Genomic DNA, 15579 nt, shown 5'->3' on the forward strand with positions numbered 1-15579 from the left:
GGGGGCGTTAGAACGCCAGCAAAAAAGCCTCTATTTACATGTTGTTTATGAGTGCATTTCATACTACTTTTGGATTATAGTTGGATGTTAAGGGCTCGTATGAATGTCCTGCTTAATATAACGTGTGTGTCATAATCGCAAATCAAGTGCACGATGCTTAAAAAACACTTCAACTTCAACCAGTGGCTAACTTTTGCTACAGTTTATGCTAATGAGCATAAGCATTCTAGATAACAACTGCTGCATCCAAAATTATTATTTTACAAAAAAAAACATTTGGAGATGGCTTTCTTACTGCAGCCAAGAGTCGCGCGTGACGTCAGTGTGTAGTGTACTGAAAAGGGTCTACGGGCATCAATCACCTGTAAACAGGCAAGTGAAGTTTGAGGTCATGCTGAGGAGTATTTCTGTCTGTAATAAAACCCTTTTAATGGGGGAAAAATGGGTCGGCCTTGTTTCCAAGTGGGTGGACCTATGCTCTCCCAAACCCACCCATGGCTGCACCCCTGCCCAGTCATGTGAAATCCATAGATTATGGCCTAATAATTTTATTTCAATTGATTAATTTCCTTATATGAACTGTAACTCATCAAAATCATTGGAATTGTTGCATGTTACGTTTATATTTTTGTTCAGTATATTTATAATCACACATTTGGTGTTAAACATTTGCTGTTCAAAATACGCAGTTATCTACGTGAATTAAATGCAATGTCCATGATGACCCTGGAAATTAATTACTATTAATTTATTTTATATAGCAAGGAATGCAGTCATTACTAATAAGAGCAATTCTGCATGTTTGATGTGTTCCCACGGATATGCATTCAGTATTTTTCCAGGGATGATATTCAAAACACATAGACATTTCTAGTGACACATATGCAACCCTCTGGCAAACATTGACACTATGGCCCCTGAGTGGAATATATGTAGGGCTAAACGAAATCAGAAGGGGTGATTACCCAGCAATTTTAGGTACACACACAGTTATTGCAGTGAACAGAATGGGTCTAGTACTGAAAATAAGAATTAAAGGCTACAACAAAAACAATTATTAATGTACTTCATGAAAAATGTTAACAACCGTATTTACCGATCTAAGATATTGACACCTGATCCCCCTCGATGTGCAAGTGCTAATGGTTTGCGCTCAAGTAGTTTTGCTAAGCTATTGGTGCAAAGTTTCCCGGGAATATTTACGTACCAACCACAATTTCGCGCCAAATTCATTGCAGCCGCACGACATAGCTACATCCTACAGAAGGTAAGATTGTAAGATATTTCTATGGTATCTGAAGATAAATTAACGATATGGGTAATTTCGTATTGAATATTGTATGCTATTAAAGATAATTCAGATGACCTATATGTGTTTGGGAGTTAAAGTAAAGTCACTCTAATCTACTGGGTTTCCTCGGCTAAATGAGTGTCTTGCACGCTATAACGTTAGCTAGCTACTGTTTACAGTTGTCTTGAACATGCCAGCCATTATGTTATTTCATTCAACATGATTAGGATGATGATGCTTAATTTAGAGGAAGTAGCTAGTTTAGGATTTACAATAAATTATTTCTTTCTAGTTTACAAGTTTTTCGGGAGTTTCTAGTCAACTGTTCAGCTAGCTAGCTAGCTAGCTAGCTAATGTTGTTAGTTAGCTGGCTAGTATGCATTGTTTCACTTTCATTGCACATGTCAAAAGGATGCAAGTACCAACAACTAGTCTGGCGTTATTATTATCTAACTGTAGCTCAACTCAGCTATGTTACATGCTGGTTGCATAATGTTTTTGTAAAAGTAAATTACGCATGCATGTATTTCACTTTTGTTTTTGACTGTTTTAGCTACTCAACCAGATTTTATATCTAGGACCTGTGATCATTCAGGATGTCTTCACCAACATCAACTCCCGTTGGAAGCAAGCGCAGTAGGGATGACATTCCAGTCACTCGTAAGTTATACAGAAACAGCTTATCTGAGTCATATTTACAGAGTTATGTTGATTGTTGACTTGGATATGTATTTTTCTGTCTAGCCAGCAGTGATGGCCTGGCCTCTCCTCCTTCCCAGCGGCGACGAGGTCAGGACTCATCCAACGGGGATCTGCCAGCCATGCCCACATCTCCAGCTACAGATATTGCCAGCCCTGCAGTCCATGACACCTCTCTGTTCTCCAGCCCACGCCGTTCAGGTAACTGCTTTACCATCATTGACACACAGAATGCTGCAGGATGCTATTTGAGTGCCCTTTTTGCAGTTACAAAAAAATATTATTTTTGCTGTATTGCCATTTCTGGTACGGAAACACTTCTTCAGGCTTTGATATCTGGACCCTTATCCGCAAAGCGTCTCAGAATAGGAGTGCTGATCTAGGATCAGTTTCATATGGAAAGATCCTAGATCAGCACTCCTACTCTGATATGCTTTGTGGATACGGGCCCAGATAATTTGCAACAACTGAAAAAAAATAAACTGGAACTGAGATGCTGACCCTATGATATCACTCTGAATGTCATGTCAATGTCCTATCCTCTTCTCCCCAGTTCTCCCCAGTGAGGTGGACATGAGCTCCCCTCTGATGTACGGGACTCCTAGCTCCAGGGTGGAGGGTACCCCACACAGTGGTGTGCGTGGCACCCCAGTCAGACAGCGCCCTGATCTGGGCTCTGCCAGGAAGGCCCCCCAGGTGGACCTCCACACAGAGCTGGTGAGTAGGGAAACTCCTATATGGAGAATTATAGTCAGGAATTCTAGAAGTGCTAATGCTACATAGATATAGAATGATACCATTAGCAAATCTCTAACACTTTAGGACATTTTCTACTCCACCAGCCAAGTGCAGTAGCCAGTGAGCAGGCAGCGGGACAGAAGCTGGTTATCTGGGGCACTGATGTCAATGTGGGAACTTGCAAGGAGAAGTTTCAGGTATGGAAGTTGTGTGCCTTCATTGGTGTAGAAAAATAAACCATGAAAATGTCATTGATAAAGAAAAGTTTAGTTAAATCTATTTAGATTGATAGTAGCTCGTTATCTGAATGCTTCTATTGTTAATTTTCCTACAGAGATTCCTGCAGAGGTTCATTGACCCCACTTCTAATGAGGATGAGAATGCTGGTTTGGACCTGAATGAGCCTCTCTACATGCAGAAGCTGGAGGAGGTAGGGTCTCCCATCTGTGTGACACCAAAACCGTGATCAACCATTTACCTGTAGTTCATCTTGTATTTGGTTTTCTTGAGAAAAGTAATGCAACATTTTGCTTGTCATTTTGCAGTGATCATTTTTTTTTCTGTTGTCCCTCTAGATCAGTGTGATTGGTGAGCCTGTGCTGAATGTCAACTGCAGCCATGTGCAGTCCTTTGATGCAGACCTGTACAGGCAGCTCATCTCCTACCCCCAGGTAAATAAACATGCATACATGTGCCAGATGGTGTTGCACGTTAATATTAATGGAGGATAGTGAGCTATGAATGCAAAGTTTAAAACAAATTCCCGTATGACCGTATTAAATCCAATTGTGACAGCATGCACAGGCGGTTTTCATTATTCATCTGCCATTTATTACCATGGGCCTGCCCGTAGAGACACAATATGTTTAATGATGTGGGCTTACCAATATAAATGGTGATTCATAATGTTTCTCCTAAATCTATATCACAGGAAGTCATACCTACATTTGACATGGCCGTCAACGAGCTGTTCTTCGAGCGTTTCCCAGACTCAATCTTGGAACACCAGATCCAGGTGCGGCCATACAACGCCCTGAAGACCAGGAACATGAGGAGCCTAAACCCTGAAGGTAATAGTCTAGACCAGGGGTCTCCAAACTTTTTTTAGTGTGAGAGCTACAAAAAAAATGTTGAGCTACTGCGTCTTTTAAAAAATAGCTTTCAAATAGGCACATTCTTCTCTGGTGTACAATAGCTGTGTCTGTCAATATAGCTGGTAAAATAATGGTAATAAACAACTTTAAGGGGCCCTATCAAATGATATATATATATATATATTATTTTCCCTGGTTTGGGATGTTTAAAAAAAAACTATTCATATTAGAAATATTCATAGACAAACAATGAAAATGGATTGTCTGAGCATAAACACTGTACATAAGTATTCAGGCCCTTTGCGATGAGACTCGATATTGAGCTCCGGTGCATCAAGTTTCCATTGATCATCCCTGATGTTTCTACAACTTGATTGGAGTCCACCTGTAGTAAATTCAATTGATTGGACATGATTTGGAAAGGCACACATCTATATACGGTCCCACAGTTGACAGTGCATGTCAAAGCAAAACCAAGCCATGAGGTCGAAGGAATTGTCTGTAGAGCTCCGAGACAGGATTGTGTCGAGGCACAGATCTGGGGAGGGTACCGAAAAATGTCTGCAACATTGAAGGTCCTCAAGAACACAGTGGCCTCCATCATTGTTAAATGGAATAAGTTTAGAACCACCAAGACAGGTTTTAGAGCTGGACGCACGGCCAAACTGAGCAATCGGGGAAGAAGGGCCTTGGTCAGGGAGGTGACCAAGAACTCAATGGTCACTCTGACAGAGTTCCTCTGTGGAAATGGGATAACCTTTCAGAAGGACAACCATCTCTGCAGCACTCTACCTATCAACCCTCTATGGTAGAGTGGCCAGATGCAAGCCACTCCTAAGTAAAAGGCACATGACATGCTGTGGGGATCTTTTTCAATGGCAGGGACTGGGAGACTAGTCAGGATCGAGGGAAAGATGAACGGTGCAAAGTACCGAGAGATTCTTGATGAAAATCTGCACCAGAGCACTCAGGACCTCAGACTGGGGCGAAGGTTCACCTTCCAACAGGACAACAACCCTTAGCACACAACCAAGACAACGCAGGAGTGGCTTCGGAACAAGTCTCTGAATGTTCTTGAGTGACCCAGCCAGAGCCAGAGCCTGAGCTTGAACCTGATCAAACATCTCTGGAGATACCTGAAAATAGCTGTGCAATGATGCTCCCCATCCAACCGGACAGAGCTTAAGATGATCTGCAGAGAAGAATGGGAGAAACTCCCCAAATACAGGTGTGCAAAGCTTGTTGCGTCATACCCAAGAAGACCCGAGGCTGTAATCTCTGCCAAAGGTGCTTCAACAAAGTACTGAGTTAAAGGTCTGAAATACTGGGGCGGCAGCGTAGCCTAGTGGTTAGAGCGTTGGACTAGTAACCGGAAGGTTGCGAGTTCAAACCCCGAAGTCCCCCTGTACAAATCTGTCGTTCTGCCCCTGAACAGGCAGTTAACCCACTGTTCCCAGGCCGTCATTGAAAATAAGAATATGTTCTTAACTGACTTGCCTGGTTAAATAAAGGTAAAATAAAATAAAAATACTTATGTAAATGTAATATTTCAGTTTTATATTTTTATAAATTTGATTAATTTTAGTTTTATATTTTTTTTTATAAATTTTAGATTAAGGCTGTAACGTAACAATGTGGGAAAAAGATCTAGCTGTCTGGAGACCCCTGGCCTAGGCCATGTCATATTATGGATGTCTAGCTTCCCTGAACAACTCATGCAGATCTGTTACACAATCATATGAAGAGTGAATCATGTATTTGTTTTCTTTCAATTTCAAGCACTTGATCATGCGTCCTAGAGTGCTAAATGGTTTGCACACTTGGGACTAAATATCTATTTGAACCCAGGTCTGGTGTTTAATGATTCGTTTTTAATACAATCTTGCCTCGCTGTCGCTCTCCTCCCAGACATTGATCAGATGATCACCATCAGCGGCATGGTGATCAGGACCTCCCAGCTGATCCCAGAGATGCAGGAGGCCTTCTTCCAGTGCCAGGTGTGTGCCTTCTCTACCCGTGTGGAGGTGGACCGTGGCCGCATCGCAGAACCTGCAGTGTGCCGCAACTGCAACACCACCCACAGCCTGGCCCTCATCCATAACCGCTCTGCCTTCTCCGACAAACAGATGGTGAGCTATGGGGAGAGGAAGAAGGCACTAGTAGTTGTTTTTTATAATACATGCACAATACATGAACTACCCCACCATCTGCAACTAGAGCCGTTCCGTATAGACCTGGTCGATCCAGGGGCCGTGCTGTGTGTGTAGGATACTGTGAGTGTGAGCAAGTGACACATGGGAGAGACTACAACCAACCAAGCCGACTCGTGCTACAGTAGACTAATATCTGCCCATAGCCAGGTTATTTATCATCCAGTATGATTACGTAGTACCTGTCTTGACTGCATCAAACCAGGAGAAACTAGTTAAGCTAGCTAGGCCAATCAAGGCATGCGTTCTCGTCCTACACAATAACAAACCACCCCATTCAAAATATTAAGTAGCAGCCTGTCTCTTAGCCCGTAATTCCTTTTCACTTTGAATTCTGTCATTTTAATTCCATCTTCCATTTATTAGATATCTCATAACTTTTTCCACACACCGAGGTAAAATGTACCCCCACACATTGACTCAGTACCAGCACCCCCTGTATATAGCCTTGTTATTTCATTTTTTTACTTTCATTTTAATAAATATTTTCTTGACTATTTCTTGAACGGCATTGTTGGTTAAGGGCTTGTAAGTAAGCATTTCACAGTAAGGTCTACACCTGTTGTATTTGACACGTGACATGATTTGTAGCATATTGCCGCTTTGACTTATGATTGTCCAACAACAAGGTACACACACCACTATTATGAAAAGAGCAGCAGCATAAATGTATACAATTTCTCTCTCTCTCCTGCAGCTAAGTTAAAGTTACACATACCCGTGACAATCCGATCCAACTCAGACCGTTGACAATATTTAGAATTCTGGATCCGGACTCGCTCGGATCTCAGGTATTCAGGTGGATCCTTGAAAACCTCCCTCTACCAAGGAGAGGGGATGACTTTATACTGTACGACAGTCTGCTTACTTTCAATGGAATATATACTTTGCTGCTGAACAGAACTGATGAGATAATGGTTGTTACCCATTAGAGCTCATCTTCTTGGGTTTGTTCACAAGTACAATACTAGTGTATTCCCAGCCACAACTAAAGCAGAGCGCCTTTATTTCGCACTGATTCATTTTCTCCTCTTTTTCAGATCAAAGTTCAGGAGTCTCCTGATGACATGCCTGCTGGGCAGACCCCTCACACCACCATAGTGTACGCTCACAACGACCTGGTCGACAAAGTACAGCCAGGAGACCGCATCAACATCACTGGTGAGCTGTTTGACCCCAAAAAGAAATAGCTGTGAACCGATGGCTGTATAGCTTTGCTGTTGTTGATATGGTCACACAGGCTAAGAGTTTTAACTTTCCATGTGATCTGACCAAGAAAGACTGCTCTAGTTAAAGGGGCAATCCGCAGTTGCTACACCAATTTTTCTGATTGTAAATTAATATATATACTTATTGATTTTTGAGGAATATAACTTAAGTGCCTCATGAGCTTAGTTGAACTGCCAGAAACCAAAATAAGCTTGTTTTACTTCAATCTTTGTATACACTGTAAAACCTCAAAATATGCTTAAAGCTATCATTTTGATATGTTGGATGGTTACATTTCTCTAAGCCCATCCCTCAGCTTTATAAAAAGTATTTAAAATGTTTTTTTTTTTTAAAGAGGCGGTGTGCCTACTTTATTGATTCAACTGCAGATTGCCCCTTTAAAGCCTAACCATGGGCCTAGTTTTCCTGGTCCAGTCACGTGTCAGGTAAAGCTATTGGCCCTAGTCATGCATACTGCTGCTGTGACTTACTGCAGTTTGGTCCTATAGACCCATTTTCTGTCCTTGTCATGAAAAGTTGTGCTCGCAGTTCATCAGAAACCTCTTTGTTTACCCAGCAGTGGATATGATCACATGCAACATAAAATGCCGCTTGTGCAAGTTAAACAAACACGTAATCAAATGGGTATCATCTACAATATTGCAGATGTCATCAGAGGATTGATTACCTAGCAAGCCAGGGAGGCAGGGTAATATATCCCAAATAGAGCTTGATAAAACCAGAAGAATAATATACTTGTTCAACATGGCTATAGCCATCAGCCTTGTGTGTTTATTTTTATGGTGATCACTCACTCAGTTTGTCAAGATTTATGAGACTCCCAACAGTGTTAGCTATCCTTCTGCAGAGCTTTTTGATGTCAGGATGCAAGTACATCACTAACGTGACGTTGGATCGTAAACAAAAAATGACTATCGTCATTACTAAACTCATCTCCACAACAGGGATCTACAGAGCGGTTCCTATGCGGGAAAACCCTCGCCAGAGCACCGTGAAGTCAGTGTACAAGACCCACATCGACGTCATCCACTTCCGTAAGACGGACGAGAAGCGCCTTCACGGGCTGGATGAGGATTCAGACCAGAAGCTTTTCACTGAGGAGCGCGTCCAGACACTGAAGGAGCTGGCCGCCAAACCAGACGTGTACGAGCGTCTTTCCTCCGCCCTGGCCCCCAGCATCTACGAACAAGAGGATATCAAGAAGGTCAGTGGGGATGGTTAGCAACTATCAGTCAAGGATGAGTTTCCCAGAAGCAACATTGCAGCTCTAAGATCATATTTTCTACATTGCTTGCTGTGGTTATAAGATGTTTGTGCGACAATGCTTTTGGGAAACTCGTCACAGGACAACTGTCTCATCGATCCCTTCAGATGACCATAGGAGTGTGGCGTCCTCTGCTGCCAGGGATGTGTAACTGCAGTCTTTCATATTAGTGGATTTTGCTTTCATGCAACATCTATGAACAGTACTATAAAGTTTGTCATTCTTTTCCCAGGGCATTTTACTGCAGCAATTGTTTGATTTTTGCCTGCGTTCAGATTTTAATTAAAGTCATGACCAGGACAAACTTTCTCTTCCACAGGGTATTCTTCTCCAGCTGTTCGGGGGCACCCGTAAAGACTTCAGCCAGACAGGCCGCGGTAACTTCCGTGCCGAGGTAAACATCCTGCTCTGTGGAGACCCCGGTACCTCCAAGTCCCAGCTGCTGCAGTATGTGTTCAACCTGGTGCCCCGCGGTCAGTACACGTCTGGGAAGGGCTCCAGTGCTGTGGGCCTCACAGCCTACGTGATGAAGGACCCAGAGACCAAGCAGCTTGTACTGCAGACCGGAGCCCTGGTGCTCAGTGATAACGGGATATGCTGTATTGATGAGTTTGACAAGATGAGCGACAGCACACGCTCTGTGCTGCATGAGGTCATGGAGCAGCAGACTCTCTCCATTGCCAAGGTGGGTTTAGAGAAGGACAAAACAAGTTGAGACTGAAGTTTCAGCGCAATGCTCAGGACTAGTCCTAATGACCAGTGCACTTCTGAGAAACGTATAGGCCTCTGTTAAATTTGTGTTTTGAATGTGGTGCTGCTAACAGAATGATTAAATAGTTTTACTACTGTAGAAGCATTCTGATTTGTTTCTGTTTTGATAGATTGTTAGTAACTGTGAACGACAGGGTAGTTTCTCACTAAGCTCTTCTCTTTGTGCAGGCTGGAATTATTTGCCAGCTCAATGCTCGCACCTCTGTCCTGGCAGCAGCCAATCCCGTGGAGTCTCAGTGGAACCCCAAGAAGACAACCATCGAGAACATCCAGCTCCCTCACACACTGCTGTCAAGGTAAATAATACCTGATAGCCTAACAACCCTGAACACTGTTGATATATGGTGCTGATTGTTAATAATATCCTATTTGGGTCGCTTCACTGGCGGCCACTGAACCCCAAACAACTGAGCCTTGTTGGCATAGATAAATGTTGCACTCACAACATGCATATCATTTACATTTTAATAATTTAGCAGATGCTCTTATCCACAGCGACTTACAGGAGCAATTAGGGTTAAGTGCTTTGCTCAGGGGCCCAACAACATACTTTTCACTTAGTCTGCTCAGGCATTCAAACTGGCGACCTTTCGGTTACTGGCTCAACATTCTTATGAACTGTTGTAAATAAGGTTGTATGTTAGCTATTAAATATCATTCATATGTATATACACACAAACAAATCAAAATGCCATTTTCTTCCCTACAGATTTGATCTGATCTTCCTGATGCTGGATCCTCAAGACGAGGCGTACGACCGTCGCCTGGCTCACCACCTGGTGGCGCTCTACTACCAGAGTGAGGAGCAGATCGAGGAAGAGTTCCTGGACATGGCAGTGCTGAAGGACTACATTGCATACGCTCGCACTTACATCAACCCCAGACTTAACGAAGAAGCCAGCCAGGCACTCATTGAAGTAGGATATTTAAATAAAATGCTCCAAATGAGTGGTTGTGATGTAGATGTAACTTCAGGGCCTGACATTAGCACCATGCCACCAGATAAATATGGGTAAAAAAAAGTATTCAGTGACTGGCTAGTAAACAAATGTCATCCATCCACTGGCTGCTGGATGAAAATATTTCATTTTGGCCCAGAGTTGTGTGGAAGTGCTGGTTCCAGGTTTATGCCAGACAAAGACCTTCTGGTCAAAACATTGCACTAAAATATGCGAGAGCATATTTCAAGTGTAAAAGGGCTTTATAAAGAAACTGGATTGACTATGGGTATCTTTCTCTCCCAGGCCTACGTGGACATGAGGAAGATCGGCAGCGGGCGGGGGATGGTGTCTGCCTACCCCAGGCAGCTGGAGTCTCTGATCCGACTGGCTGAGGCCCATGCCAAGGTGCGCTTCTCTGACAAGGTGGAGACGGTCGACGTGGAGGAGGCCAAGAGACTACACCGTGAGGCCCTCAAGCAGTCTGCTACAGACCCCAGGACTGGCTTCGTAGACATCTCCATTCTCACAACTGGTATGGAAGCCTTTGTCTAAAACAACACTTTTACCACTAGCACAAATACTGTAAGGGAACATTGACTTGATACGATTTTTGATGTTGTCTCACCTAGCTATCTTCAGATGAAAGCACTAATTGTAAGTCGCTCTGCTAAATGACTAAAATGTCTGTGCAGTGCTATGACAGCTCTTCAAATTCCTGTCATGCCAAGTTTAATGTTTAGAATTGGTTGGCTATGCAAACCCAACCTTAGTCAGTATCTTAAAAAATGTGTATTGTGGAGCAAGTATTAACCTGTCTTGTTTTTACTCAACCCAGGAATGAGTGCCACGGCCCGTAAGCGTAAGGAGGAAGTGGCCCAGGCTCTGAAGAAAATGATCCAGTCCAAGGGAAAGACCCCTGCCATGAAATACCAGCAGCTGTTTGATGACCTCAGAGGACAGTCTGAAGCCGTAAGTAGTACCTACCAGCTCTGCTTTTCCTATTGATGAGAACTAACTATACGGGAAAACCATTAAAATATATTTAGATATGCATTTTAATTGGATGGCAGGCATATCTTTCTTCTGACTATGGTGTATATCTGACCCAATTATGAATCTTTTTTTCAGGCAATAACGAAGGACATGTTTGAAGAGGCTCTGCGTGCCCTGGCAGATGAAGACTATCTGACCGTCACTGGAAAGACTGTTCGCCTGCTGTAAAGAAATACACACATCTCCCTTCTTTCCTTGTACAGTCATTGAATTCGCATGTATTTCACTGTAGCAACAGCTTTCTCTCTGTACTGAATACTGGTGTGTAAAGAATGTTTGACCATGATGATGGCTAGCTTTGTATACTTTGTGATTCCTGGTAGTGCTTGGTGTCTCAGCTGTTATTATGGTGCGCAATAAATAAATGCTTTTGTATGTTTTGAGGGTTGCTTTTATTGATTTGTCTATAATATTTCAATGAACATTGGACCAACAGAAGGGTGACTCAGTTTTACTCATGCTAATCAAGGACAAATGCTGATGACAAACATGCCAGTGCTACAATGCACAACTCTGACAAGGTGTGCCATGGTGACCGGTAGTTTGCACTTTGGAATAATGTATATTATTTTATAAAGACCTTTCTCAGCAGTCGGGTGTTAGTTACCCAGCATAGACCAAAAAGGGCAAGCAAAAACTCCCTACATTTAGTCTTGAGTGGTCCATCCTCTTCTGGCTGGATCAGCTGAGGTCCGGTGTATATACTCAGCATTATTCTTAAGCTTATTTTGTAGCTGTGTAATGCGCACCTCCTGCTATTGACCACCTTGTCAGCCACATGCATCTTATAATATTGTCCAAAATTTAGTAGTGTATAGTCGAATACGAGGAAGGAACCGGTGGGAGCGTTTTCTGCAGACACCTAACCTGACACACCCCTCGTTTATGGCACTTTTTGTGTGCTTCTGGATTTGGCTGAAGAAGATGGCGGCCTCAGGTTTGTCTGCTTCACTTTGGGAAATGTGCAAAGATTTAAATATTATATAATTGGAGTCATACAATATAAAAATACTATGTGCTGTTTACGCGAAAACAATGATTAGAAGATAAACCTGGGGTCTGAAATGCTTGCAGCATGCTAGCCAGCAATCGAGTGGCGGCTAACGTTAGCTAGCTAGACTAGTTAGCTAAATTCAGTGGTGTATTCACTACTCTGTAACATAGCCAAACCAGAATATGTATATTTTAATTATATATACAAAGTTGGTCACAAACTGGCATAAGTATTTGCTGGGATTAGGATAATTTAGTTAGCCTACCACCAGTAGCATATATTTACGTTTAGCTAGTACAGTAGTTCGGTAACGTTAAGTAGCTAGCTTGGGTGCTTTGCTAACTTTGGTTATATAGTTGCAGATTTTTACAATAAGCTCGCTAGTTAGTAGCAAACAGAACCTGCATCATTTTAGAAGAGACCACTGGTTTTCATAATAGTTCGCTCGCTACTCACATGCAGCAAGGAGAGGAAGCTGGTTTTGCGCTCGTGCAACTGTTGTACTAGGTAGCTAACTGGATTTGTATATACTAGCCGTGGGGCGTGAAGTTGCTGCAGTTTAATATGCATGCCAGACCAAAGTTTCCTATTAATTGAAGGAAACGTAATATCACACATTTACTATGCATCCATTTTTATTAATACATTACCTTTCTCAGTTCGCTGTTTGTATTGCGCCTGTAAGAATAAAGGAAGTTGGCCCATGTCCGGTCTGATATTGCGCTGGTGGATTTTGAGCAATCATGACGGCTGCATCCCATAAGTTTCATAGCCAAGCACGAGGGTTCCATATCTCTGGTTCCATATCTCTGGTTCCATCCTGGTATACAGAATGATCCAGAACACAACACCCACTCAAAATCGCACATATGCATCTTTGTATCTCATCATTCCCCCTGGATTCATGTAGGATGAAGTTAGTCCAGGCCATCATCACTAATTATCCAGTGTTCAATGGGCTACATATAGATAAGGTTCATGACTGTTAGGATGATTAATTATGAACTTTCATATGGGCAGATAGGGAAGATCATGCCAGGTCAGACTGATGTTTTACCATCAGTGTACAGTTGAAATGGTACCCTGCATTGACTTCACCCATTAGAAGTAAGTATTCATTCCAGTGACATACAGCACAAGGGATAGTGACAGTTGGTTGCCTGTTTTCAGCCACAAGCAAATAGCAAGTTCTAAGAATTTGTTGCATTTAACTTGCGTGAGCAGTTTGATATGGTATTGTGTGGCATGAACAGTTGAGGGTGGTGAATGCACCAATTTGTAAGTCGCTCTGGATAAGAGCGTCTGCTAAATGACTTAAATGTAATGTAAATGTAGCATGGACAAACCCTCCCCAGGATTGCCTCTTCTAGTTTTAAAAATCTTGTCTTGTTTTTATTTCAGGAGTTAAAGTTCCACGTAATTTTCGCTTGTTGGAAGAGCTTGAAGAGGGTCAAAAAGGTGTTGGAGATGGGACAGTCAGCTGGGGCCTTGAAGATGATGAAGATATGACGCTAACACGGTGGACAGGCATGATCATCGGACCGGCACGAGTAAGTGTGACCGCAGCAGGAGTAAGTAAGAGACATCTGCGCGTCACATGACTGTGTTAGCCAGCTGAGCTAAAGTAACAAAAGTCTCAGGCAAGGTTACACCGCACTCAAGGTTTGATTACCAAACTACCTCTGTAACATAAGCACATCACCGTGCCATTTCCACCAGGAAGTGGAAATGTAATAGTTGTGTGTTCTAAGACCACGCTTTGGCAAAATGTTGTTGTTGAAAATGCTTTAAGAAGAAAAAAAAACAGCAAGTCAAGACAGGCACAGTAATGAGCATAGCTCATCACCATTACCCGGACCAAGCAATGTTTGTTTCTGTGTTTTGTTTTCCAGACTAATTATGAGAACAGGATATACAGTCTGAAAGTGGAATGTGGTCCTAAATATCCTGAATCACCTCCAATTGTTAGATTTGTAACAAAAGTTAGCATGAATGGCATAAATAATTCCAATGGGATGGTAAGTAACATCACATTTACATTTTTTGCCCGTACAAATGAAACAGGTCTAAATATGTATATATAATTATTAATGTACATGTGTTTTTGGTAAACTCAGTGCCTAGTGCTCATCAAAGGATGATCACTAATTTGCCTTTCCTCTCTCTCTCTCAGGTGGATACACGTAGCATACCAATTCTATCTAAATGGCAAACCTCTTATAGCATTAAAGTTGTTCTTCAAGAGTTAAGGCGTCTAATGATGTCCAAAGAGAATATGAAGCTTCCACAACCACCAGAAGGACAAACCTACAGTAATTAACTGTTCATGGATTGTTTACTTTTGACCCCTATTGTCTTAAACCGTATTCTCCTTGAAATGATTGTGTAGGCCATCCCAATCGTGATGATTCTCACTCCACTATTTTAAGAATTTAGACTGAGCAAGATTGGACATTCCTTTTAGTTAGCCTATGGTCATTCTAGAACGTCCCCACTGCGAGTGAAATTACGTTTTTAAGACCACAAGTGTACACAGTTATTTCTCTTCTATTGAGGTTAGTGTGACCATTCACTTTATGATCGTGAGATGTATCAAGTTGGCTTTACAAGAGAAGAATGGCACCAAGTGTATACCCAACTCAAACAATTTATGTTTCAAATGGCAGGTGACTAAAATAAATAATTGAAATGTGTGTATGATGGCATGCTTTAACAAATAAATAGTTGACCAAAAGCTACATTTAAGTTGTAATTTAGTCAAATGTAGGAGGTATGTTGACATATCATGCAGATGAAGATTAAAATATGGCTTTAGGCCAGATATAGTGTCACAAGTTTTGAAGGATTTAAAAAAGTATATCTGTATTTGACACGATTCCAATAATGTTTCTGTTCTGCAGCTCTTTGAATTGTAACGTATGTTCAAGCCTGTTCTGTTCTGAAAAAAATACCCCATGTATTTAACTTCTAGAGAAAATTACAAGTTTATGACATTGCGATTTCTCTGACATTAAAATCACTGTCTTGAGAAATACTGTATGTTGCAAACTGGATTCCTTTTTACTCAATCTATAATGAAATATCTGTGGAAGATGAAGATTATATAGCAGCAGTTACAGTGGGGCAAAAAAGTATTTAGTCAGCCACCAATTGTGCAAGTTCTCACACTTAAAAAGATGAGAGGCATGGAATTTTCATCATAGGTACACTTCAACTATGACAGACAAAATGCGAAAAAAAATCCAGAAAATCACATTGTAGGATTTTGAATGAATTTATTTGCAAATTATGGTG

General features: G+C 41.9%; 2 protein-coding genes and 1 long non-coding RNA gene across 7 annotated transcripts; 2 read left to right on the forward strand and 1 right to left on the reverse strand.

The window, feature by feature from the left end:
- Positions 1 to 802: 802 nt before the first annotated feature.
- LOC124009115 (DNA replication licensing factor mcm4) lies at positions 803 to 11674 on the forward strand. 4 transcript variants are annotated; one of them, XM_046320609.1, is made up of 17 exons: positions 803 to 1267; positions 1887 to 1951; positions 2036 to 2191; positions 2544 to 2707; positions 2833 to 2925; positions 3063 to 3158; positions 3304 to 3399; positions 3660 to 3798; positions 5731 to 5951; positions 7073 to 7193; positions 8207 to 8466; positions 8846 to 9211; positions 9466 to 9593; positions 10007 to 10214; positions 10542 to 10770; positions 11074 to 11207; positions 11367 to 11674. In XM_046320609.1, exons 1-17 carry the CDS (start codon positions 1143 to 1145, stop codon positions 11457 to 11459), a joined length of 2694 nt encoding a protein of 897 aa, XP_046176565.1. In that variant the 5' UTR covers positions 803 to 1142; the 3' UTR covers positions 11460 to 11674. The 4 variants fall into 4 exon arrangements, with proteins under 4 accessions (XP_046176565.1, XP_046176566.1, XP_046176567.1 ...); XM_046320610.1 differs by having other exon boundaries at positions 1151 to 1267; positions 1845 to 1951; XM_046320611.1 differs by having other exon boundaries at positions 1193 to 1267; positions 1870 to 1951.
- On the reverse strand, positions 5373 to 13081 carry LOC124009119. The gene is made up of 3 exons (XR_006834224.1): positions 12936 to 13081; positions 8057 to 8441; positions 5373 to 5956 (listed from the first exon to the last, which is right to left on the reverse strand). It is a non-coding gene; the product is annotated as an uncharacterized LOC124009119 (long non-coding RNA).
- On the forward strand, positions 11982 to 15320 carry LOC124009118 (ubiquitin-conjugating enzyme E2 variant 2). 2 transcript variants are annotated; one of them, XM_046320614.1, is made up of 4 exons: positions 11982 to 12228; positions 13687 to 13856; positions 14178 to 14303; positions 14459 to 15320. In XM_046320614.1, the coding sequence occupies exons 1-4, from the start codon at positions 12177 to 12179 to the stop codon at positions 14603 to 14605; spliced, it is 495 nt and encodes a 164-aa protein (XP_046176570.1). In that variant the 5' UTR covers positions 11982 to 12176; the 3' UTR covers positions 14606 to 15320. The 2 variants fall into 2 exon arrangements, with proteins under 2 accessions (XP_046176570.1, XP_046176571.1); XM_046320615.1 differs by having other exon boundaries at positions 11985 to 12228; positions 13687 to 13835.
- Positions 15321 to 15579: the final 259 nt, after the last annotated feature.

The sequence above is a fragment of the Oncorhynchus gorbuscha genome, linkage group LG22, assembly GCF_021184085.1.
Source record: "Oncorhynchus gorbuscha isolate QuinsamMale2020 ecotype Even-year linkage group LG22, OgorEven_v1.0, whole genome shotgun sequence".
Taxonomy (NCBI): domain Eukaryota; kingdom Metazoa; phylum Chordata; class Actinopteri; order Salmoniformes; family Salmonidae; genus Oncorhynchus; species Oncorhynchus gorbuscha.

Excerpts from the sequence above, each read along its gene's own strand:
- LOC124009115 (XM_046320609.1), top strand. The coding sequence starts at position 1,143 with ATGGTTTGCGCTCAAGTAGTTTTGCTAAGCTATTGGTGCAAAGTTTCC. Across the intron at positions 8,467-8,845 it reads AACAAGAGGATATCAAGAAG|GGTATTCTTCTCCAGCTGTT; the intron begins GTCAGTGGGGAT and ends TCTCTTCCACAG. Across the intron at positions 11,208-11,366 it reads TCAGAGGACAGTCTGAAGCC|GCAATAACGAAGGACATGTT; the intron begins GTAAGTAGTACC and ends TCTTTTTTTCAG.
- LOC124009118 (XM_046320614.1), top strand. The coding sequence starts at position 12,177 with ATGGCACTTTTTGTGTGCTTCTGGATTTGGCTGAAGAAGATGGCGGCC. Across the intron at positions 12,229-13,686 it reads GAAGAAGATGGCGGCCTCAG|GAGTTAAAGTTCCACGTAAT; the intron begins GTTTGTCTGCTT and ends TTTTTATTTCAG. Across the intron at positions 14,304-14,458 it reads TAAATAATTCCAATGGGATG|GTGGATACACGTAGCATACC; the intron begins GTAAGTAACATC and ends TCTCTCTCTCAG.